Source organism: Argopecten irradians, chromosome 2 (assembly GCF_041381155.1).
Source record: "Argopecten irradians isolate NY chromosome 2, Ai_NY, whole genome shotgun sequence".
Lineage (NCBI taxonomy): Eukaryota > Metazoa > Mollusca > Bivalvia > Pectinida > Pectinidae > Argopecten > Argopecten irradians.
The window spans coordinates 71,443,041-71,469,144 of NC_091135.1; the positions used below are offsets into that span (position 1 = coordinate 71,443,041).

Genomic DNA, 26,104 nt, shown 5'->3' on the forward strand with positions numbered 1-26,104 from the left:
CGCATTATGTTACTGAACTTATTATCATGATTTTATGAAAAAAAAATTGTGTTTAAAATTAGAGAATAATTTGATAATAAAATTTTTAGTAATTAAAGAAAAAATAAATAAATGATGCAAAAATTGTTGTGCAAAAGGAAGAAAACATGTTTTGCTTATGACCAGTCATATTGTTAGATGGCTATGGGGAAATGAATCATGGCTATGGGGAAATGAAGAGGTTGCTTTGTAAACCGTAGTCTACAACGATACATACATGTTTATCTACAGTTACATAGCATCTACAATAGCAATAATAATAAACAATGCATGTTATATTCAACAAGTTTACTCACAGTGGTAAACACGTGTGTATAGTTCAGGAGTTTGAAAGAGAGAGAGCGAATTGCGAGCGCCACGTGACCGCAACGTGACCGCATCCGCACACATCGGTGACGTCATCAAATTTGCGGTTCACAACACTATTTACTTATCTATTTCTGGCAAAGGGACTAATATTTTTCACCTATTTGTATAAGTATTCTGAATAAATGTTAAAGATATTTGATTGACTTCCAGTGGTAATTAATTCTGTAAACAATAATATAACGAATTAAATGGACATACACTGTAGTTGACTACTTTCTATTTGTTGTCTGGTCAAACAAACCTCTTGAGTGACTGTAACCAGCATTTTTTTCTTTTTTTTGGATGCTATTGTCTGTCGTTGCAAGAAGCAGACAATGTATTATTTGTTTTAGCTTAAGCCAATGACATTACTCATGGCACTCAACAGGAATCATTTGTATTTCTCATTGTTATTATACATTGACGCCTAACAAAATAACCCATGGAAGGTGGTTTGAGAGTCTTGAGTTGAGATTTAGGCGGTCTCTGTCACTCAGTTGGCGGAACATACTTTTTTGGCTCAGTCGGTAAAAATAAAGATTTGATCTCAATTTTTGAACAGGAGACTACTTTTATGAAAGAAAATTAACATTTCTGGTAGAGTCAATATCAAACAGAAATAGTCTAAATTAAAATGGAAAGGAAATAAAGCTTTGATTTGATATTTTGAGCAGGAGGAGATTCCAGAAGGAGAGGCACCACAGTGGAGATGCAGAAAGAAAAGAAAGGTAGGTTGATGCTTTTAACACACCTGCCCAAACTTCCATGACATTGACACCTATTAAAGGATGCACATTACAAAGTTCTAGTCAGGGACGTCACATTATTTTTCCTGACGTCATTTGATTGTTTCTGTCGTGACATCTCCATGAATTTCAGCCAATGAAAATCGCTCCAGGTCATATTACGCTATTGACATATAAAATATTACACGAGCGAAATCACTTGATATCAGACAGATTATGTGATAAATAATCATTCTTACAGATAATGACAAACTTTATATTTCCTCCCAGTTCCATTTGTTATCTATATTCTTTACTAAATCAAACAAAGAGGTATTCTCTTTGCCTAAATGCTTTCTGTCAAACTTTTTTTTAACTGTGTCAGCAAAGCACTTGAATTATATTACATCATGGATAGCAGTATACAAACATCTGTTTTTGGCGAGGTAATGACCTCGCCTTTGTGATCATGGTTGCAAAATTCTCTATCAGTCAATTTCCCCAATATGATTGGCTAAGAACTTGCTCGCAGATACTAGCGCTCCTAACAGCAGTGTATTCAACAACTTTGATTTTACCGGGAATTTTAAATCGCAAATTTTGAATATAAAAATTACTTAAATAAGCGTATCTGTAATGTTGAAATGGGAATAGCAAGTTACTGCTTTCACATCCTTACCATATATACAATATCCAAATGATCTTAGGTTGAAAATTTTTGTTTACAATGTATCTAGACTTGTCGTCCCGAAAATGTTGTTTACAAGGCATGAAGACGTTTCGTCCCGAAAATGCTTCGCTTCGTCCCACACGTTTAGTCCCTACTAGGGACAGTTATCCCGCAACGGAAAAAATGTAGGATAAACTTTGTCTACTGATCATTTTCTACAAGGCATGTGGCGTAATCTAGCTTCCAACTTACGGCAGTTAATAAGGTATGGATATTTACCACATCCATAATTATCAATAATTTTATGAGCACATGTATACATTATCAGAGCATATCTTTACATAATGTATTAAAGCACGTTTAGAGGTTGCCACTAAACCATTAAACACATTTTAGCCGCTTTCATCACATGTAGGCCTACAGGAGCTTGACGTTCTGATAATTATATAGCATATTCATTAAACTACGTAATACAAAGTAAATTTTTGGTCCGAATGACAAAAATCGTATCAAAAAACATATCAAGGACCTTAGGTTTTAAGGTCTATAGCCCCCTAGTTCCAGTTAATAGATCTAGGACCTTAGGTTATAGGTTCTATAGCCCCCTAGTACCAGGTAACAGATCTATAAGTTCTATAGCCTCCTAGTACCAGGTAACAGATCTATAGGTTCTATAGCCCCCCTAGTACCAGGTAACATATCTATAGGTTCTATAGCCATCTAGTACCAGGTAACAGATCTATAGGTTCTATAGCCCTCTAGTACCATGAGATTACATCCTATGGACCTGTTATCTGTGATACTACCTAACTGTAATAGACAGAGTCACGTAGGTGATAAACCAGGTGTTAACCCCTACCGTTGTAGAATTTTGACAGTGTCATGTGTAAATCTGTAATGTGACAGTTGTTGTATTAACATGCTGTACCTATCAGGTTTATATATAGAGACACCGGAGACACTTGTACAGATGTTATAAACATATCCAGGATTTCCACTACAGCTTCTGATTAAGGCCGTAATGATATACTGATCATCCTATCATATAAACATATCTCAATGCTTTATCTTACTTCTGATTGCATTGGCTGAGATCAAATTCTATATGACCTTGCTGAGATCATGTTATGCATACCGAGGTTTTTTTCTATTTCATGGATGGTATATTATAAAATTAGAATGGATAATATGACAGCAGCATTCTTTTTAAACAACAAATATTAAAATAAAGTTATATTCATGATATAGACACCTGAAATCTCTGATGGTTTGAAAGGTGTAGGATGCACAGTCTACCCGGGCTTTGATTTCTGTCTTATTTTTCTGTATTGATGTTCGAGGTGCTTAATTACTACTATGCACCTGCTTTAAATTTTCTCCTCACCTGTTTTAACAAGGCCTTATTTTTTGCTTTTTAATGACACCCCTCAGTTTTTTATGGGTATTTGGAACAACTAGGATTGCAGTACAAATGTACTTTCCAATATGCACAGTATCACAGAGTAGTGTGTGTATGGGACACAGTATTATAGAGGTGTGTGTATGGGACACAGTATTACAGAGGTGTGTGTATGGGACACAGTATTACAGAGGTGTGTGTATGGGACACAGTATTATAGAGGTGTGTGTATGGGACACAGTATTATAGAGGTGTGTGTATGGGACACAGTATTACAGAGGTGTGTGTATGGGACACAGTATTACAGAGATGTGTGTATGGGACACAGTATTACAGAGTAGTGTGTGTATGAGACACAGTATTACAGAGGTGTGTGTATGGGACACAGTATTACAGAGATGTGTGTATGGGACACAGTATTACAGAGTAGTGTGTGTATGGGACACAGTATTATAGAGGTGTGTGTATGGGACACAGTATTACAGAGATGTGTGTATGAGACACAGTATTACAGAGGTGTGTGTATGGGACACAGTATTACAGAGGTGTGTGTATGGGACACAGTATTACAGAGATGTGTGTATGAGACACAGTATTACAGAGGTGTGTGTATGGGACACAGTATTACAGAGTAGTGTGTGTATGGGACACAGTATTACAGAGGTGTGTGTATGGGACACAGTATTACAGAGTAGTGTGTGTATGGGACACAGTATTACAGAGGTGTGTGTATGGGACACAGTATTATAGAGGTGTGTGTATGGGACACAGTATTACAGAGGTGTGTGTATGGGACACAGTATTACAGAGGTGTGTGTATGGGACACAGTATTACAGAGTAGTGTGTGTATGGGACACAGTATTACAGAGGTGTGTGTATGGGACACAGTATTACAGAGGTGTGTGTATGGGACACAGTATTACAGAGGTGTGTGTATGGAACACAGTATTATAGAGGTGTGTGTATGGGACACAGTATTATAGAGGTGTGTGTATGGGACACAGTATTACAGAGGTGTGTGTATGGGACACAGTATTATAGAGGTGTGTGTATGGGACACAGTATTACAGAGTAGTGTGTGTGAGACACAGTATTACAGAGTAGTGTGTGTATGGGACACAGTATTACAGAGTAGTGTGTGTGAGACACAGTATTACAGAGTAGTGTGTGTGAGACACAGTATTACAGAGGTGTGTGTATGGGACACAGTATTACAGAGTAGTGTGTGTGAGACACAGTATCAAAGAGATGTATGTATGGGACACAGTATTACAGAGTAGTGTTTGTGAGACACAGTATTACATAGTAGTGTGTGTATGGGACACTGTATTACAGAGTAGTGTGTGTGAGACACAGTATTACATAGTAGTGTGTGTATGGGACACTGTATTACAGAGGTATGTGTATGAGAAACAGTATTTCAGAGTTATGTGTGTGAGACACAGTATTACAGAGGTGTGTGTATGGGACACAGTATTACAGAGATGTGTGTATGAGACACAGTATTACAGAGTAGTGTGTGTATGAGACACAGTATTACAGAGTAGTGTGTGTATGGGACACAGTATTACAGAGGTGTGTGTATGGGACACAGTATTACAGAGGTGTGTGTATGGGACACAGTATTACAGAGGTGTGTGTATGGGACACAGTATTACAGAGTAGTGTGTGTATGGGACACAGTATTACAGAGGTGTGTGTATGGGACACAGTATTACAGAGGTGTGTGTATGGGACACAGTATTACAGAGTAGTGTGTGTATGGGACACAGTATTACAGAGGTGTGTGTATGGGGACACAGTATTACAGAGTGTGTATGTATTGTATGTGGGACACAGTATTACAGAGGTGTGTATGGGACACAGTATTACAGAGGTGTGTGTATGGGACACAGTATTACAGAGTAGGTGTGTATGGGACACAGTATTACACAGAGGTGTGTGTATGAGACACAGTATTACAGAGGTGTGTGTATGGGACACAGTATTACAGAGTAATGTGTATGGGACACAGTATTACAGAGTAGAGTGTGTATGGGACACAGTATTACAGAGGTGTGTGTATGGGACACAGTATTACAGAGTAGTGTGTGTATGGGACACAGTATTACAGAGGTGTGTGTATGGGACACAGTATTACAGAGTAGTGTGTGTATGGGACACAGTATTACAGAGTAGTGTGTATGGGACACAGTATTACAGAGTAGTGTGTGTATGGGACACAGTATTACAGAGGTGTGTGTATGGGACACAGTATTACAGAGTAGTGTGTATGGGACACAGTATTACAGAGAGTGTGTGTATGGGACACAGTATTACAGAGTAGTGTTGTATGGGACACAGTATTACAGAGTAGTGTGTGTATGGGACACAGTATTACAGAGTAGTGTGTGTATGGGACACAGTATTACAGAGTAGTGTGTATGGGACACAGTATTACAGAGTAGTGTGTGTATGGGACACAGTATTACAGAGTAGTGTGTGTATGGGACACAGTATTACAGAGTTGTGTGTATGGGACACAGTATTACAGAGTAGTGTGTGTATGGGACACAGTATTACAGAGATGTGTGTATGGGACACAGTATTACAGAGTAGTGTGTGTATGAGACACAGTATTTCAGAGTTGTGTGTGTGAGACACAGTATTACAGAAGTGTGTGTATGGGACACAGTATTACAGAGATGTGTGTATGGGACACAGTATTACAGAGGTGTGTGTATGAGACACAGTATTACAGAGTAGTATGTGGACACAGTATTACAGAGTAGTGTGTGTGAGACACAGTATTACAGAGTAGTTTGTGTATGGGACACAGTATTACAGAGGTGTGTGTATGGACACAGTATTACAGAGGTGTGTGTATGGGACACAGTATTACAGAGTAGTGTGTGTGAGACACAGTATTACAGAGTTGTGTATGGACACAGTATTACAGAGTGTGTGTATGGGACACAGTATTACAGAGGTGTGTGTATGGGACACAGTATTACAGAGGTGTGTGTATGGGACACAGTATTACAGAGGTGTGTGTGTGAGACACAGTATTACAGAGTAGTGTGTATGGGACACAGTATTACATAGGTGTGTGTGAGACACAGTATTACAGAGTGTGTGTGTGGGACACAGTATTACATAGTAGTGTGTGTGTATGGGACACAGTATTACAGAGGTGTGTGTGGGACATAGTATTACATAGTAGTGTGTGTATGGGACACAGTATTACAGAGGTGTGTGTATGGGACACAGTATTACAGAGTAGTGTGTGTGAGACACAGTATTACAGAGTAGTTTGTGTATGGGACACAGTATTACAGAGGGTGTGTGTATGGGACACAGTATTACAGAGGTGTGTGTGTGAGACACAGTATTATAGAGATGTATGTATGGGACACAGTATTACAGAGGTGTGTGTATGAGACACAGTATTACATAGTAGTGTGTGTATGGGACACAGTATTACAGAGAGTGTGTGTATGGGACACAGTATTACATAGTAGTGTGTGTATGGGACACAGTATTACAGAGGTGTGTGTATGGGACACAGTATTACAGAGGTGTGTGTATGGGACACAGTATTACAGAGATGTGTGTATGGGACACAGTATTACAGAGGTGTGTTGTGCGAGACACAGTATTACAGAGGTGTGTGTATGGGACACAGTATTACAGAGATGTGTGTGTTTGGGACACAGTATTACAGAGGTGTGTGTATGGGACACAGTATTACAGAGATGTGTGTATGGGACACAGTATTACAGAGGTGTGTGTATGAGACACAGTATTACAGAGTAGTGTGTGTATGGGACACAGTATTACAGAGGTGTGTGTATGGGACACAGTATTACAGAGGTGTGTGTATGGGACACAGTATTACAGAGTAGTGTGTGTGATGGGACACAGTATTACAGTAGTAGTTTGTGTATGGGACACAGTATTACAGAGGTGTGTGTATGGGACACAGTATTACAGAGTAGTGTGTGTGAGACACAGTATTACATAGTAGTGTGTGTATGGGACACAGTATTACAGAGGTGTGTGTATGGGACATAGTATTACATAGTAGTGTGTGTATGGGACACAGTATTACAGAGGTGTGTGTATGGGACACAGTATTACAGAGTAGTGTGTGTGAGACACAGTATTACAGAGTAGTTTGTGTATGGGACACAGTATTACAGAGGTGTGTGTATGGGACACAGTATTACAGAGGTGTGTGTGTGAGACACAGTATTATAGAGATGTATGTATGGGACACAGTATTACAGAGGTGTGTGTATGAGACACAGTATTACATAGTAGTGTGTGTATGGGACACAGTATTACAGAGGTGTGTGTATGGGACACAGTATTACATAGTAGTGTGTGTATGGGACACAGTATTACAGAGGTGTGTGTATGGGACACAGTATTACAGAGGTGTGTGTATGGGACACAGTATTACAGAGGTGTGTGTATGGGACACAGTATTACAGAGATGTGTGTATGGGACACAGTATTACAGAGGTGTGTGTGCGAGACACAGTATTACAGAGGTGTGTGTATGGGACACAGTATTACAGAGATGTGTGTTTGGGACACAGTATTACAGAGGTGTGTGTATGGGACACAGTATTACAGAGATGTGTGTATGGGACACAGTATTACAGAGGTGTGTGTATGAGACACAGTATTTCAGAGTAGTGTGTGTATGGGATACAGTATTACAGAGGTGTGTGTATGGGACACAGTATTACAGAGTTGTGTGTGTGAGACACAGTATTACAGAGTAGTTTGTGTGAGACACAGTATTACATATATACTATATTATTGTTTGTTTCTCAGTCAGTACATCCTTTTATTAGGTCTAGTGTAGGTATGACTGACATGGATGTACCTTCCAGCAGTGTAACATGCATTCTGCATCTGTCGCTTACTGACTATTATGTCATTTCCCAGGATACAGAAGAAAGGAACTATGTATTCCATGAATGTGGATGCCCAGTCTTCCCAAACTTATGTCCTGTCAGATTAAATTCATCGTTAGATCCTTGGAATATTAGCTTATAACACACACTCTACCTACATGTACCCAAATACTCACTGGTGTAAAGCAATGTAAACTTTGGTAACTTGATGAACCATTTACCACCTACCGGTATAAACTTTGGTAACTTGATGGACCATTTACCACCTACCGGTATAAACTTTGGTAACTTGATGGACCATTTACCACCTACCGGTATAAACTTTGGTAACTTGATGGACCATTTACCACCTACCGGTATAAACTTTGGTAACTTGATGGACCATTTACCACTACGGTATAAACTTTGGTAACTTGATGAACCATTTACCACCTACCGGTATAAACTTTGGTCACTTGATGAACCATTTACCACCTACCGGTATAAACTTTGGTAACTTGATGGACCATTTACCACCTACCGGTATAAACTTTGGACTTGATGGAACCATTTACCACCTACACCGGTATAAACTTTGGTCACTTGATGAACCATTTACCACCTACCGGTATAAACTTTGGTAACTTGATGGACCATTTACCACCTACCGGTATAAACTTTGGTAACTTGATGGACCATTTACCACCTACCGGTATAAACTTTGGTAACTTGATGAACCATTTACCACCTACCGGTATAAACTTTGGTAACTTGATGGACCATTTACCACCTACCGGTATAAACTTTGGTAACTTGATGAACCATTTACCACCTACCGGTATAAACTTTGGTAACTTGATGGACCATTTACCACCTACCGGTATAAACTTTGGTAACTTGATGGACCATTTACCACCTACCGGTATAAACTTTGGTAACTTGATGAACCATTTACCACCTACCGGTATAAACTTTGGTAACTTGATGGACCATTTACCACCTACCGGTATAAACTTTGGTAACTTGATGGACCATTTACCACCTACCGGTATAAACTTTGGTAACTTGATGAACCATTTACCACCTACCGGTATAAACTTTGGTCACTTGATGAACCATTTACCACCTACCGGTATAAACTTTGGTAACTTGATGGACCATTTACCACCTACCGGTATAAACTTTGGTCACTTGATGAACCATTTACCACCTACCGGTATTTTACTTTAGTGATGTAGCAATTATCCAAAATAGAATAAGCAGACAAGTAGACGTTGCATATCTCTATCTGTGTTTAAATGGTGGATCCCTGGTTTGTTTACATCATTGAATTGAATTAATTGGAACACCTCAGATGCACAAGGTGACCTATTTAATCAATTTAGGAATTCATTAACTTACAATTCTATATTGAAAAGCATTAAAAATAAAAAGTTCAGAAGGAACTGTCTTTACTTTCTGTAATACTTTTATATGTAGAATTTTAAGTTAAGGGACTTAATGAGTCTCTCCTAGACACTTGTTCAGTCCTGTTTACTTCACTAGTTTTACTACCAAATAAAAGGTATCGGATTTTTAATGCTCAACTGTTTTATTCATTAAAATAATATGTGCTGTAACTAATTGAAAATTTTGACATTATTTTTGCATCAGTAATCTATTGAAAACCACAATTTTGTATACAAAACAATACATAGTGAAACCCAGTCCTGGAACATACTAGGAAAGTATTTTTTGCAAAGATATGACAAAATTTATGAAATAAAACTTTTCTTGTGTAGATGTAGCAATACAAATAATTTAGAGTTAAATAAGATTCCGACAATTTATCAAGAAGGAATCTTTCACCGGCAGAAACTGTTAAAAGAAAGACAAATAAGCACTTCTGAAGATGTCCTTAATGAAAACTTATTTGGAAATAATAATTTACTATTCAAAAACAGTCCCATTTTCTTTAAAAATTGGGCAAAGAGTCGCATAACAAAATTGGAACATATCTAGGATACCGAGCAAAACGACTTCATTTCATCGGAACAATTACTGAAAAAGTTAAAAACCAAAAATAACTGGATATCAGAATTTGCAAAAATCAGAAGGGCAATCCCTTCAGAATGGAAAACTTTACTGCGAAACAATAATGAAAATGATAATAAATTTCTCCAAATCTCAGATTACCTAGTAGTTAAATATAAAAACAGTCTTCTGATTTTAAACAAGCATTTTAACAAGTGTATTAAGTTGATAATTTTTAACAAAGGTAATGAAATAAAATCCATCAAAAATGGAATGAAAAATTTATTCTAAATTGGTTTGCAACCTGGCTCTCTTTAAATGATAAAATAATCGATAGAAAAATCAAGGATTTTCAATGGAGAAGTTATCATAGAATTTTAACGACTGAGTATAAACTTAGATTAATGCAAAAATCAAATGGTCTATGTAATCTATGTAAGAACGAAGAAGAAACACAATATCACCTCTTAAGCAATTGTTTTTTCAATGAATCAATCTAAAGAAATTTGAAAATGAGGAACAAAACGCAGATTCTGTAGTGAACGAGATAAAAAAACAACTGAAACTTAAAGCAGATAATTTACTAACATGTACAAATATTATTAAAAATCCTTTAATCATTGTTAGCTCACCTGGTCCAAAGGACCGAGGTGAGCTTATGGGATACCGCAGCGTCCGGCGTCCGGCATCCGTCGTCCGTCGTCCGTCAACAATCAACTTCTTCTCCATAACCGCTGGTCGGATTTCAATAAAATTTGACTGGTAGCATCCTTATGGGCTACTAACTGAAAATTGTACAAATGATGGGGCTGACCCCCCGGGGGCCTGAGGGGCGGGGCCAAAAGGGATCAATTTGGCTATTTCCATATAAACGACTTCTTCTCTGAAACCAAGCATGGGATAGCACCCATAATGCAATGGTAGCATCCTTATAGGGTGGGGATTCAAAATTGTACAAATGATGGGGCTGACTCCCCGGGGGCCTGAGGGGCGGGGTCAAATGGGGTCAATTTGGCTATTTCCATTTAAACGACTTCTTCTCTGAAACTAAGCATGAGATAGCACTCATAATGCAATGATATCATCCTCATAGGGTGGGGATTCAAAATTGTACAAATAATGGGGCTGACCCCCCGGGGGCCTGAGAGGCGGGGTCAAAAGGGGTCAATTTGGCTATTTCCATATAAATGACTTCTTCTCTGCAACTAAGCATGGTATAGCACCCATAATGCAATGGTAGCATCCTTGTAGGGTGGGGATTCCAAATTGAGCAAATGATAGGGCTGACCCCCGGGGGCCTGAGGGGCGGGGTCAAAAATGGTCAATTTCCATATAAATGACTTTTTCTCTGCAACTTAACATGGGATTGCGCTCATAATGCAATGGTTACATCCTTAAAGGGTTTGGATTCAAAATTTTGCAAATGATGGGGCTGACCCCCCCAGGAGCCTGAAGGGTGGGGTCAAAAGGGGTCAATTTAGCTATTTCCATATAAACGACTTCTTCTCTGCAACTAAGAATAGAAGAGCACTTACAATGCAATGGAAGCATCCTTATAGGGTTGGGATTTGAAATTGTACAAATGATAGGGCTGACCCCCGGGGCCTTAAACGGCAATAGATGCAAGGTCAAAAAGGTCAATTAGGCTACTATTTTCATATAAATTACTTTGTCTCTGAACCTATGTATTGGATAGCATATTTGTATGGTATCAATAGCATCATTGTATGGTTGTGATTCAAAATTAAACTTTGGGAGTCAATTTTGCTTATTTTTCTAATTGTCAGATTCTTGTGATAATTACTAACAAAAAACCAGGTGAGCGATACAGGCCCTCTGGGCCTCTTGTTTTTTTCTTTCTAAATATATTTTTATTCAATAATCAGCAAATACAGATACATATACAACATTCTTATTTCATTCTCTCATACTTTATGAATTACTATTTTGTATCAATATCAATTAATATTTGTATAAATATTACATTTTGGAATCTCACCCTTTTGCTCATATAGTAGTACTGAGTTCTGTCATTCAACAATCCATTATATTTCATTCCATAGATTGTTTCTGTCAATTTCACCACACACTTCAATATTTTACATACAGCCTTCTTAAATTTCACAGAAAATCACACATTTTGGAATCTCACCCTTTCACTCATATAGTAGTACTGAGTTCTGTCATTCAACAATCCATTATATTTCATTCCATAGATTGTTTCTGTCAATTTCACCACACACTTCAATATTTTACATACATCCTTCTTAAATTTCACAGAAAATCACACATTTTGGAATCTCATCCTTTCACTCATTTAATAGCATTGAGTTCTGTCATTCAACAATCCATTATTCTTTCATTCCCTAGAATTGTTTTCTGTCAATTTCACCACACACTTCATTATTTTACTACAACCTTCTTAAATTTAACATAAAAAAAAAGTAAAATATATAATTGACCATATTTAACTAGCTATTTAGATGTAATTTTAAGGCCTTTATTAAAACAATGATTACAGGATTTTTAATAATATTTGTACATGTAAGTAAATTATCTGCTTTAAGTTTCAATTGTTTTTTTATCTCCTTCACTACAGAATCTGCGTTTTGTTCCTCATTTTCAAATTTCTTTAGATTCCTTGCTTTCCAAATTTGCCATTTGGTGTTGAATATTACAAAATTACACCATTTATTTATATGATCCACATAATTAGAGATTCCGAAAATTCTTTCTTTTTCGTATAGATTGATATAGTTTTGTCCATTAATATTGCTTGTTGCAATGGAATCGTTAATTAATTTTTCCATTTTGTTCCATATTGATTCATTGAAAAAACAATTGCTAAAGAGGTGATATTGTGTTTCTTCTTCGTTCTTACATAGATTACATAGACCATTTGATTTTTGCATTAATTTAAGTTTATACTCAGTCGTTAAAATTCTATGATAACTTCTCCATTGAAAATCCTTGATTTTTCTATCGATTATTTTATCATTTAAAGATAGCCAGGTTGCATTCCAATTTAGAATAAATTTTTCATTCCATTTTTTGATGGATTTTATTTCATTACCTTTGTTAAAAATTATCAACTTAATACACTTGTTAAAATGCTTGTTTAAAATCAGAAGACTGTTTTTATATTTAACTACTAGGTCATCTGAGATTTGGAGAATTTTATTATCATTTTCATTATTGTTTCGCAGTAAAGTTTTCCATTCTGAAGGGATTGCCCTTCTGATTTTTGCAAATTCTGATATCCAGTTATTTTTAGTTTTTAACTTTTCCAGTAATTGTTCCGATGAAATGAAGTTGTTTTGCTCTGTATCCCAAATATGTTCCAATTTTGTTATTCCACTCTTTGCCCAACTGGGCCTCTTGTTTTGATAAAGGCCTTAAAATTACATCTAAATAGCTAGTTAAATATGGTCAATTATTTTATTTTACTTTTTTTCTGTTAAATTTAAGAAGGTTGTATTTAGAATAATGAAGTGTGTGGTGAAATTGACAAAAAAATCTAGGGAATGAAAGAATATTGGATTGTTGAATGTCAGAACTCAATGCTAATAAATGAGTGAAAGGGTGAGATTCCAAAATGTGTGATTTTCTGTGAAATTTAAGAAGGCTGTATGTAAAATATTGAAGTGTGTGGTGAAATTGACAGAAACAATCTATGGAATGAAATATAATGGATTGTTGAATGTCAGAATGCAGTAATACTATATGAGCGAAAGGGTGAGATTCCAAAATGTAATATTTATACAAATATTAATTAATATTGATACAAAAAAGTAATTCATAAATTATGACAGAATGAAATAAGAATGTTGCATATGTATCTGTATTTGCTGACTACTGAATAAAAATAAATTTAGAAAGAAAAAAAAAAGTAATTGATATCCAGAAAAAGGACAGTTAGTAGGAGATATGGATGAGTTGAGACATATGTTTGTCACCTAGTTCTACTGGCTTTGTGAACACACTGAGTGACATATATTTAGTACTGACTGAGTGACACACGGCTTTATGTACTCTCTGTCGTTGGATGTTATATGGATGTAGTACAGCTTAGTTCTCTACACACACACACACCAGGTCAAGGTATGTATAAACACACTCAATATTGATGCTACTTTTGGATGCCCTTTTTCAACTGAGTCACATTTAATTTAACATTTATAGGCATTGGATTAAATAAATTATTAGTTACATTTTTTGTTTTATATGGGATCCTATGCCTTGTTCAGTCTACATCTGTGTGTACATGTTATTGCTCTGATAACTGAGTTACATTAACCAAAATTTCTGTTTAGCTTTTTGTACAAGTTAAATCATGTGTTAGGACCTAGAACTCTTTATTTCTTTAAAAAGGGCATGCACTATATATTTATCCAACCTTGAACTTTTTTTTTATTTAATTAAATCTAATTAAATTCTTCACACAATTAATGTTCTGATTTTCACATAGTTTAAGACTGGAAGCAAAACATTTTGTACTCAATCTATGATATCCAATATAAAGCACATACTAACAAATCTGTTTTAACACTATTTAGATGTTAATGTCACTTTGTAGCATGTTTTAATGCCTATGGTACCCATTTAGACGTCACTTTGGAGAATGTTTTTAATGCCTATGGTACCCATTTAGACGTCACTTTGGAGAATGTTTTAATGCCTATGGTACCCATTTAGACGTCACTTTGTAGAATGTTTTTAATGCCTATGGTACCCATTTAGACGTCACTTTGTAGAATGTTTTAATGCCTATGGTACCCATTTAGACGTCACTTTGTAGAATGTTTTAATGCCTACCCATTTAGAGTCACTTTAGGATGTTTTAATGCCTATGGTACCATTTAGACGTCACTTTTAGAATGTTTTTTAATGCCTATGGTACCCATTTTAGACGTCACTTTGTAGAATGTTTTAATGCCTATGGTACCCATTTAGACGTCACTTTGTAGAATGTTTTAATGCCTATGGTACCCATTTAGACGTCACTTTGTAGAATGTTTTTAATGCCTATGGTACCCATTTAGACGTCACTTTGTAGAATGTTTTAATGCCTATGGTACCCATTTAGACGTCACTTTGGAGAATGTTTTTAATGCCTATGGTACCCATTTAGACGTCACTTTGTAGAATGTTTTAATGCCTATGGTACCCATTTAGACGTCACTTTGTAGAATGTTTTAATGCCTATGGTACCCATTTAGACGTCACTTTGTAGAATGTTTTAATGCCTATGGTACCCATTTAGACGTCACTTTGTAGAATGTTTTAATGCCTTGTACCCATTTAGACGTCACTTTGTAGAATGTTTTAATGCCTATGGTACCCATTTAGACGTCACTTTGTAGAATGTTTTAATGCCTATGGTACCCATTTAGACGTCACTTTTAGAGAATGTTTTAATGCCTATGGTACCCATTTAGACGTCACTTTGTAGAATGTTTTAATGCCTATGGTACCCATTTAGACGTCACTTTGTAGAATGTTTTTAATGCCTATGGGTACCCATTTAGACGTCACTTTGTAGAATGTTTTAATGCCTATGGTACCCATTTAGACGTCACTTTGTAGAATGTTTTTAATGCCTATGGTACCCATTTAGACGTCACTTTGTAGAATGTTTTTAATGCCTAGTACCCATTTGTTGTAGAATGTTTTAATGCCTATGGTACCCATTTAGACGTCACTTTGTAGAATGTTTTAATGCCTATGGTACCCATTTAGAGACGTCACTTGTGGAGAATGTTTTAATGCCTATGGTACCCATTTAGACGTCACTTTGTAGAATGTTTTAATGCCTATGGTACCCATTTAGACGTCACTTTTAGAGACGTACCCACTTTGTAGAATGTTTTAATGCCTATGGTACCCATTTAGACGTCACTTTGTAGAATGTTTTAATGCCTATGGTACCCATTTAGACGTCACTTTGTAGAATGTTTTAATGCCTATGGTACCCATTTAGACGTCACTTTTGTAGAATGTTTTAATGCCTATGGTACCCATTTAGACGTCAACTTTGTAGAGAATGTTTTAATGCCTATGGTACCCATTTAGACGTCACTTTGTAGAATGTTTTAATGCCTATGGTACCCATTTAGACGTCACTTTGTAGAATGTTTTAATGCCTATGGTACCCATTTAGACGTCACTTTGTAGAATGTTTTTAATGCCTATGGTACCCATTTTAGACGTCACTTTGTAGAATGTTTTAATGCCTATGGTACCCATTTAGACGTCACTTTGTAGAATGTTTTAATGCCTATGGTACCCATTTAGACTGTCACTTTGTAGAATGTTTTAATGCCTATGGTACCCATTTAGACGTCACTTTGTAGAATGTTTTAATGCCTATGGTACCCATTTAGACGTCACTTTGTAGAATGTTTTAATGCCTATGGTACCCATTTAGACGTCACTTTGTAGAATGTTTTAATGCCTATGGTACCCATTTAGACGTCACTTTGTAGAATGTTTTAATGCCTATGGTTACCCATTTAGACGTCACTTTGTAGAATGTTTTAATGCCTATGGTACCCATTTAGACGTCACTTTGTAGAATGTTTTAATGCCTATGGTACCCATTTTAGACGTCACTTTGTAGAATGTTTTAATGCCTATGGTACCCATTTAGACGTCACTTTGTAGAATGTTTTAATGCCTATGGTACCCATTTTAGACGTCACTTTGTAGAATGTTTTAATGCCTATGGTACCCATTTAGACGTCACTTTGTAGAATGTTTTAATGCCTATGGTACCCATTTAGACGTCACTTTGTAGAATGTTTTAATGCCTATGGTACCCATTTAGACGTCACTTTGTAGAATGTTTTAATGCCTATGGTACCCATTTAGACGTCACTTTGTAGAATGTTTTAATGCCTATGGTACCCATTTAGACGTCACTTTGTAGAATGTTTTAATGCCTATGTACTAATTTACCCATGGGGGTATATTTAGACGTCACTTTGTAGAATGTTTTAATGCCTATGGTACCCATTGTAGAGTCACTTTGTAGAATGTTTTAATGCCTATGGTACCCCATTTAGACGTCACTTTTGTAGAATGTTTTAATGCCTATGGTACCCATTTAGACGTCACTTTGTAGAATGTTTTATTGCCTATGGTACCCATTTAGACGTCACTTTGTAGAATGGTTTTAATGCCTATGGTACCCATTTAGACGTCACTTTGTAGAATGATTTTAATGCCTATGGTACCCATTTAGACGGTCACCTTGTAGAATGTTTTTAATGCCTATGGTAACCATTTAGACGTCACTTTGTAGAATGTTTTAATGCCTATTGGTACCCATTTAGACGTCACTTTGGAGATGTATTAATGGCCTATTGGTACCCATTTAGATGTCAATGTTAGAATGTTTAATGCCTATGGTACCCATTTAGACGTCACTTTTGTAGAATGTTTTTAATGCCTATGGTACCCATTATAGACGTCACTTTGTAGAATGTTTTAATGCCTATGGTACCCATTTAGACGTCACATTTGTAGAATGTTTTAATGCCTATGGTACCCATTTAGACGTCACTTTGGAGAATGTTTTAATGCCTATGGTACCCATTTAGACGTCACTTTGTAGAATTGTTTTAATGCCTATGGTACACCCATTTAGACGTCACTTTGTAGAATGTTTAATGCCTATGGTACCCATTTTTAGACGTCACTGGTAGAATGTTTTAATGCCTATGGTACCCATTTAGACGTCACTTTGTAGAATGTTTTTAATGCCTATGGTACCCATTTAGACGTCACTTTGTAGAATTTTTAATGCCGTAATGGTACCCATTTAGACGTCACTTTGTAGAATGGTTTTAATGCCTATGGTACCCATTTAGACGTCACTTTGTAGAATGTTTTAATGCCTATGGTACCCATTTAGACGTCACTTTGTAGAATGTTTTAATGCCTATGGTACCCATTTAGACGTCACTTTGTAGAATGTTTTTAATGCCTATGGTACCCATTTAGACGTCACTTGGTAGAATGTTTTAATGCCTATGGTACCCATTTAGACGTCACTTTGTAGAATGTTTTAAATGCCTATGGTAACCCATTTTAGACGTCACTTTTGGAGAATGTTTTAATGCCTATGGTACCCAATTTAGACGTCACTTGGAGAATGTTTTAATGCCTATGGTACCCATTTAGACGTCACTTTGGAGAATGTTTTTAATGCCTATGGTACCCATTTAGACGTCACTTTGTAGAATGTTTAATGCCTATGGTACCCATTTTAGACGTCACTTTGTAGAATGTTTTAATGCCTATGGTACCCATTTAGACGTCACTTTGGAGAATGTTTTAATGCCTATGGTACCCATTTAGACGTCACTTTGTAGAATGTTTTTAATGCCTATGGTACCCATTTAGACGTCACTTTGTAGAATTGTTTTAATGCCTATGGTACCCATTTAGACGTCACTTTGTAGAATTTTTAATGCCTATGGTACCCATTTAGGACGTCACTTTGGTAAAAAAACGAAATGTTTTAATGCCTATGGTAACCCATTTAGACGTCACTTTGTGTAGATATGTTTTAATGCTGCTATGGTACCCATTTAGACATCACTTTTGAGAGAATGTATATTTAATGCCTATGGTTCCAAGTTAGCACCATGGTTAGACGTTTTAATGCACTATGGTACCACATGTAGACGTCACTTTGTAGAATGTTTTAATGCCTATGGTACCCCATTTAGACGTCACTTTGTAGAATGTTTTAATGCCATGGTACCCATGTAGACGTCACTTGTGTAGAATGTTTTTAATGCCTATATGGTACCCATTTAGACGTCACTTTGTAGAATGTTTTTTAATGCCTTGGGTACCCATTTAGACGTCACTTTGTGGGAGAATGTTTTAATGCCTATGGTACCCATTTAGACATTTGTCACTTTGAGAATGTTTTAATGCCTATGGTACCCATTTAGACGTCACTTTGTAGAATGTTTTAATGCCTATGGTACCCATTTATGACAGTCACTTTGTAGAATGTTTTAATGCCTATGGTACCCATTTAGACGTCCACTCTTGTAGAATCGTTTTAATGCCTATGGTACCCATTTAGACGTCACATTTGTAGAATGTTTTAATGCCTATGGTACCCACTCTTAGACGTCACTTTGTAGAATGTTTTAATGCCTATGGTACCCATTTAGACGTCACTTTGTAGAATGTTTTAATGCCTATGGGGGGTACCCATTTAGGATGTCACTATTGTAGAAGGTTTTAATGCTTTTAGACCCATTTAGTCGTCACTTTGTAGAATGTTTTAATGCCTAATGGTACCCATTTAGACGTCACTAACTTTTGTAGAATGATTACATTTAATGCCTATGGTACCCATTTAGACGTCACTTTGGAGAATGCTTTTTTTAATGCCCTATGTACCCATTTAGACGTCACTTTGTAGAATGTTTTTTAATGCCTATGGTACCCATTTTATTTTGACGTCACTTTGTAGAATGTTTTAATGCCTATGGTACCCATTTAGACGTCACTTTGTAGAATGTTTTAATGGCCTATGGTACCCATTTAGACGTCACTTTGTAGAATGTTTTAATGCCTATGGTACCCATTTAGACGTCACTTTTGTAGAATGTTTTAATGCCTATGGTACCCATTTAGACGTCAACTTTGTAGAATGTTTTAATGCCTATGGTACCCATTTAGACGTCACTTTGTAGAATGTTTTAATGCCTATGGTACCCATTTAGACGTCACTTTGTAGAATGTTTTTATAAGCCTATGGTACCCATTTAGACGTCACTTTGTAGAATGTTTTATGGTACCATTTATGCCTTGGGAGAATGTTTTATGGTGGTACCCATTTAGACGTCACTTTGTAGAATGTTTTAATGCTATGGTGACCCATTTAGACGTCACTTTGGAGAATGTTTTTAATGCCTATGGTACCCATTTAATTTAGACGTCACTTTGTAGAATGTTTTAAATGCCTATGGTACCCATTTAGACGTCACTTTGTAGAATGTTTTAATGCCTATGGTACCCATTTAGACGTCACTTTGTAGAATGTTTTAATGCCTATGGTACCCATTTAGACGTCACTTTGGAGAATGTTTTAATGGCCTATGGTACCCATTTAGACGTCACTTTGGGAGAATGTTTTAATGCCTATGGTACCCATTTAGATCGTCACTTTGTAGAATGTTTTAATGCCTATGGTACCCATTTAGACGTCACTTTGTAGAATGTTTAATGCCTATGGTACCCATTTTGACGTCACTTTGTAGAATGTTTTAATGCCTATGGTACCCATTTAGACGTCACTTTGTAGAATGTTTTAATGCCTATGGTACCCCATTTAGACGTCACTTTGTAGAATGTTTTAATGCCTATGGTACCCATTTTAGACGTCACTTTGGAGAATGTTTTAATGCCTATGGTACCCATTTAGACGTCACTTTGTAGAATGTTTTAATGCCTATGGTACCCATTTAGACGTCACTTTGTAGAATGTTTTAATGCCTATGGTACCCATTTAGACGTCACTTTGTAGAATGTTTTAATGCCTATGGTACCCATTTAGATGTCACTTTGTAGAATGTTTTAATGCCTATGGTACCCATTTAGACGTCACTTTGTAGAATGTTTTAATGCCTATGGTACCCATTTAGACGTCACTTTGGAGAATGTTTTAATGCCTATGGTACCCATTTAGACGTCACTTTGGAGAATGTTTTAATGCCTATGGTACCCATTTAGACGTCACTTTGGAGAATGTTTTAATGCCTATGGTACCCATTTAGACGTCACTTTGTAGAATGTTTTAATGCCTATGGTACCCATTTAGACGTCACTTTGGAGAATGTTTTAATGCCTATGGTACCCATTTAGACGTCACTTTGTAGAATGTTTTAATGCCTATGGTACCCATTTAGACGTCACTTTGTAGAATGTTTTAATGCCTATGGTACCCATTTAGACGTCACTTTGTAGAATGTTTTAATGCCTATGGTACCCATTTAGACGTCACTTTGTAGAATGTTTTAATGCCTATGGTACCCATTTAGACGTCACTTTGTAGAATGTTTTAATGCCTATGGTACCCATTTAGACGTCACTTTGTAGAATGTTTTTTTTAATGCCTATGGTACCCATTTAGACGTCACTTTGTAGAAATGTTTTAATGCCTATTGGTACCCATTTAGACGTCACTTTGTAGAATGTTTTAATGCCTATGGTACCCATTTAGACGTCACTTTAGGTAGAATGTTTTAATGCCTATGGTACCCATTTAGACGTCACTTTGTAGAATGTTTTATTAATGCCTATGGTACCCATTTTAGACGTCACTTTGTAGAATGTTTTAATGCCTATGGTACCCATTTAGACGTCACTTTGTAGAATGTTTTAATGCCTATGGTACCCATTTAGACGTCACTTTGTAGAATGTTTTAATGCCTATGGTACCCATTTAGACGTCACTTTGTAGAATGTTTTAATGCCTATGGTACCCATTTAGACGTCACTTTGTAGAATGTTTTAATGCCTATGGTACCCATTTAGACGTCACTTTGTAGAATGTTTTAATGCCTATGGTACCCATTTAGACGTCACTTTGTAGAATGTTTTAATGCCTATGGTACCCATTTAGACGTCACTTTGTAGAATGTTTTAATGCCTATGGTACCCATTTAGACGTCACTTTGTAGAATGTTTTAATGCCTATGGTACCCATTTAGACGTCACTTTGTAGAATGTTTTAATGCCTATGGTACCCATTTAGACGTCACTTTGTAGAATGTTTTTAATGCCTATGGTACCCATTTAGACGTCACTTTGTAGAATGTTTTAATGCCTATGGTACCCATTTAGACGTCACTTTGTAGAATGTTTTAATGCCTATGGTACCCATTTAGACGTCACTTTGTAGAATGTTTTAATGCCTATGGTACCCATTTAGACGTCACTTTGTAGAATGTTTTAATGCCTATGGTACCCATTTAGACGTCACTTTGTAGAATGTTTTAATGGCCTATGGTTACCAATTTAGACGTCACTTTGTAGAATGTTTTAATGCCTATGGTACCCATTTAGACGTCACTTTGTAGGAAATGTTTTAATGCCTATGGTACCCATTTAGACGTCACTTTGGTAGAATGTTTTAATGCCTATGGTACCCATTTAGACGACTTTGTAGAATGTTTTAATCACCCTTTGTAGAATGTTTTAATGCCTATGGTACCCATTTAGACGTAATGGTACCCATTTAGACTGGTAGAATGTTTTAATGCCTATGGTACCCATTTTTAGAGAATGTTTTAATGCTATGGTACCCATTTAGACGTCACTTTGTAGAATGTTTTAATGCCTATGGTACCCATTTAGATGTCACTTTTGTAGAATGTTTTAATGCCTTGGTTACCCATTTAGACGTCACTTTGTAGAATGTTTTATATGCCTATGGTACCCATTTAGACGTCACTTTGTAGAATGTTTTAATGCCTATGGTACCATTTAGGACGTCACTTTTGTAGATATGTTGTTTTAATGCATATGGTACCCATTTAGACGTTCACTTTGTAGAATGTTTTTAATGCCTATGGTACCCATTTCGACGTCATTTGGAGAATGTTTTAATGGCCTATCGGTACCATTTAGGAGTCCACTTTGTAGAATGTTTTAATGCCTATGGTACCCATTTAGACGTCACTTTGTAGAATGTTTTTGCCTGCCTACTATGGTACCCATTTAGACGTCACTTTGTAGAATGTATTTAATGCTATGTATACCCATTTAGATGTCACATGGTTTGTGCCAGAATGTTTTTAATGCCTATGGTACCCATTTAGACGTCACTACCCATTTGTAGAGAATGTTTTAATGCCTATGGTACCCATTTAGAGTCACTTTGGTAGAATGTTTTAATGCCTATGGTACCCATTTAGACGTCACTTTGTAGAATGTTTTAATGCCTATGGTACCCATTTAGACGTCACTTTGTAGAATGTTTTAATGCCTATGGTACCCATTTAGACGTCACTTTGTAGAATGTTTTAATGCCTATGGTACCCATTTAGACGTCACTTTGTAGAATGTTTTAATGCCTATGGTACCTCATTTAGACGGTCACTCTTTGTAGAGAATGTTTTTAAATGCGTATGGTACCCATTTTAGACGTCACTTTGTAGAATGTTTTAATGCCTATGGTACCCATTTAGACGTCACTTTGTAGAATGTTTTAATGCCTATGGTACCCATTTAGACGTCACTTTGTAGAATGTTTTAATGCCTATGGTACCCATTTAGACGTCACTTTGTAGAATGTTTTAATGCCTATGGTATCCATTTAGACGGTCACTTTGTAGAATGTTTTTAATGCCTATGGTACCCATTTAGACGTTCAACTTTGTAGAATGTTTTAATGCCTATGGTACCCATTTAGACGTCACTTTGGAGAATGTTTTAATGCCTATGGTACCCATTTAGACGTCACTTGTATTCTGGAGAATGTTTTAATGCCTATGGTACCCATTTAGACGTCACTTTGTAGAATGTTTTAATGCCTATGGTACCCATTTAGACGTCACTTTGTAGAATGTTTTAATGCCTATGGTACCCATTTAGACGTCACTTTGTAGAATGTTTTAATGCCTATGGTACCCATTTAGACGTCACTTTGTAGAATGTTTTAATGCCTATGGTACCCATTTAGACGTCACTTTGTAGAATGTTTTAATGCCTATGGTACCCATTTAGACGTCACTTTGTAGAATGTTTTAATGCCTATGGTACCCATTTAGACGTCACTTTGGAGAATGTTTTAATGCCTATGGTACCCATTTAGACGTCACTTTGTAGAATGTTTTAATGCCTATGGTACCCATTTAGACGTCACTTTGTAGAATGTTTTAATGCCTATGGTACCCATGTTAGACAGTCACTTTGTTGAATGTTTTAATAGCCGTTATAGTACCCAGTTAGACGTCACTTTGTAGAATGTTTTAATGCCTATGGTTACCCATTTAGACGTCATCTATTGGTAGGAAGGTTTTAATGCCTATGGTACCCATTTTTTACGTCAATTTGTAGAAGACGTCACTTTTGTCACTTTGTAGAATGTTTTTAATGCTATGGTAACCATTTTAGACCTCACTTTGTAGAATGTTTTAATGCCTATGGTACCCATTTAGACTAGTCTACTTTGGTAGAATGTTTTAATGCCTATGGTACCCATTTAGGGACGGTCACTATTGTAGATTGTTTTAATGCCTATGGATACCGCAATTAGGACGTCACTTTGTTTTGGTAGAATGTTTTAATGCCTATGGTTACCCATTTTGGACGTCACTTTGTAGAATGTTTTAATTGCCACTAGACGTCGCTTGTAGAGAATGTTTTTAATGCCTAGGGTCACGACACTTTTGTAGAATTTATAATGCCTATGGTACCATTTAGACGTCACTTTGTAGAATGTTTTAATGCCTATGGTACCCATTTAGACGTCACTTTGTAGAATGTTTTAATGCCTATGGTACCCATTTAGACGTCACTTTGTAGAATGTTTTAATGCCTATGGTACCCATTTAGACGTCACTTTGTAGAATGTTTTAATGCCTATGGTACCACATTTAGACGTCACTTTGGAGAATGTTTTAATGCCTATGGTACCCTTTTAGACGTCACTTTGCCTAGGAATGTTTTAAATGTTTAAATGCCTATGCCTATGGTACCCATTTAGACGTCACTTTGCGGAGAATGCTATGGTACCCATATTTTTTGTTTTAAATGCCTATGGTGCCATGGTACCCATTTAGACGTCACTTTGGAGAATGACTATTGTCACTTTGTAGAATGTTTTAATGCCTATATGGTACCCATGCCTATGTTTCATTAGACGTCACTTTGGAGAACGTCGGGAATGTTTTAATGCCTATGGTACCAATTAGATGTCACTTTGAGAATAATGCCTATGGTACCCATTTAGACGTTTTGTAGAATGTTTTAATGCCACTGGTACCCAATTAGACGTCCACTTCTTTGCAGAATGTTTTAAAATGCCTATGGTACCCATTTAGACTTCCTTCTTGTAGAATGTTTTAATGCCTATGGGGGGGTAATCCATTTAGACGTCAACTTTGAGAATGTTTTAATGCCTATGGTACCCATTTAGACGTCACTTTGGAGAATGTTTTAATGCCTATGGTACCCATTTAGACGTCACTTTGTTTTAATGCCTAGAATCACTTTTAATGCCTATGGTACCCATGTTTTAAAGCCTAGACGTCACTTGAGAAATGTTTTTGCCTAAGGTAGAATGATTTTTAATTGCCTATGGTACATCCATTTATGACGTCACTTTGTAGAATGTATTTAATGCCTATGGTACCCATTTAGACGTCACTTTGATAGATATGTTTTAATGCCTATGGTACCCATTTTAGACGTCACTTTTTGTAGAATGTTTTAATGCCTATGGTACCCATTTAGACGTCACTTTTGTAGAATGTTTTTAATGCCTATGGTACCGCATTTAGACACCCTTTGTAAGAATTTAGACCCGTCACTTTGTAGAATGAATTATTTTTAATGCCTATGGTACCCATTTAGACGTCACTTTGTAGAATGTTTTAACCCATTTAGACGTCACTTTTGTAGAATGTTTTTAATGCCTATGGTACCCATTTTAGACGTCACTTGTGTAGAATGTTTTAATGCCTATGGTAGACTCCCATTTAGACGTCACTTTGTAGAATGGTTTTAATGGCCTATGGTACCCATTTAGACGTCACTTTCACCTGTAGAATGTTTTAATGGCCTATGGTACCCATTTAGACCGTCACTGGTACCCAATTAGTAGAATGTTTTAATGCCTATGGTACCCATTTAGACGTCACTTTGTAGAATGTTTGTTAATGCCTACTTTGGTTTTAATACCCATTTTAGACGTCACTTTTGGAGAATGATTTTAATGCCTATGGTACCCATTTAGACGTCACTTTGTAGAATGTCTTTAATGCCTAT

The 26,104-nt window shown here is 36.5% G+C and overlaps 1 protein-coding gene across 1 annotated transcript in view; it reads left to right on the top strand.

The window, feature by feature from the left end:
- LOC138312951 (sodium- and chloride-dependent creatine transporter 1-like) overlaps positions 1–26,104 on the top strand; it is a 106,111-nt gene that overhangs the window by 7,212 nt on the left and 72,795 nt on the right. Inside the window, exon 2 of the mRNA XM_069253656.1 lies at positions 1,062–1,115. Coding sequence (XP_069109757.1) covers positions 1,062–1,115 — 54 coding nt within the window. The remainder of the gene's footprint in view (positions 1–1,061; positions 1,116–26,104) is intronic.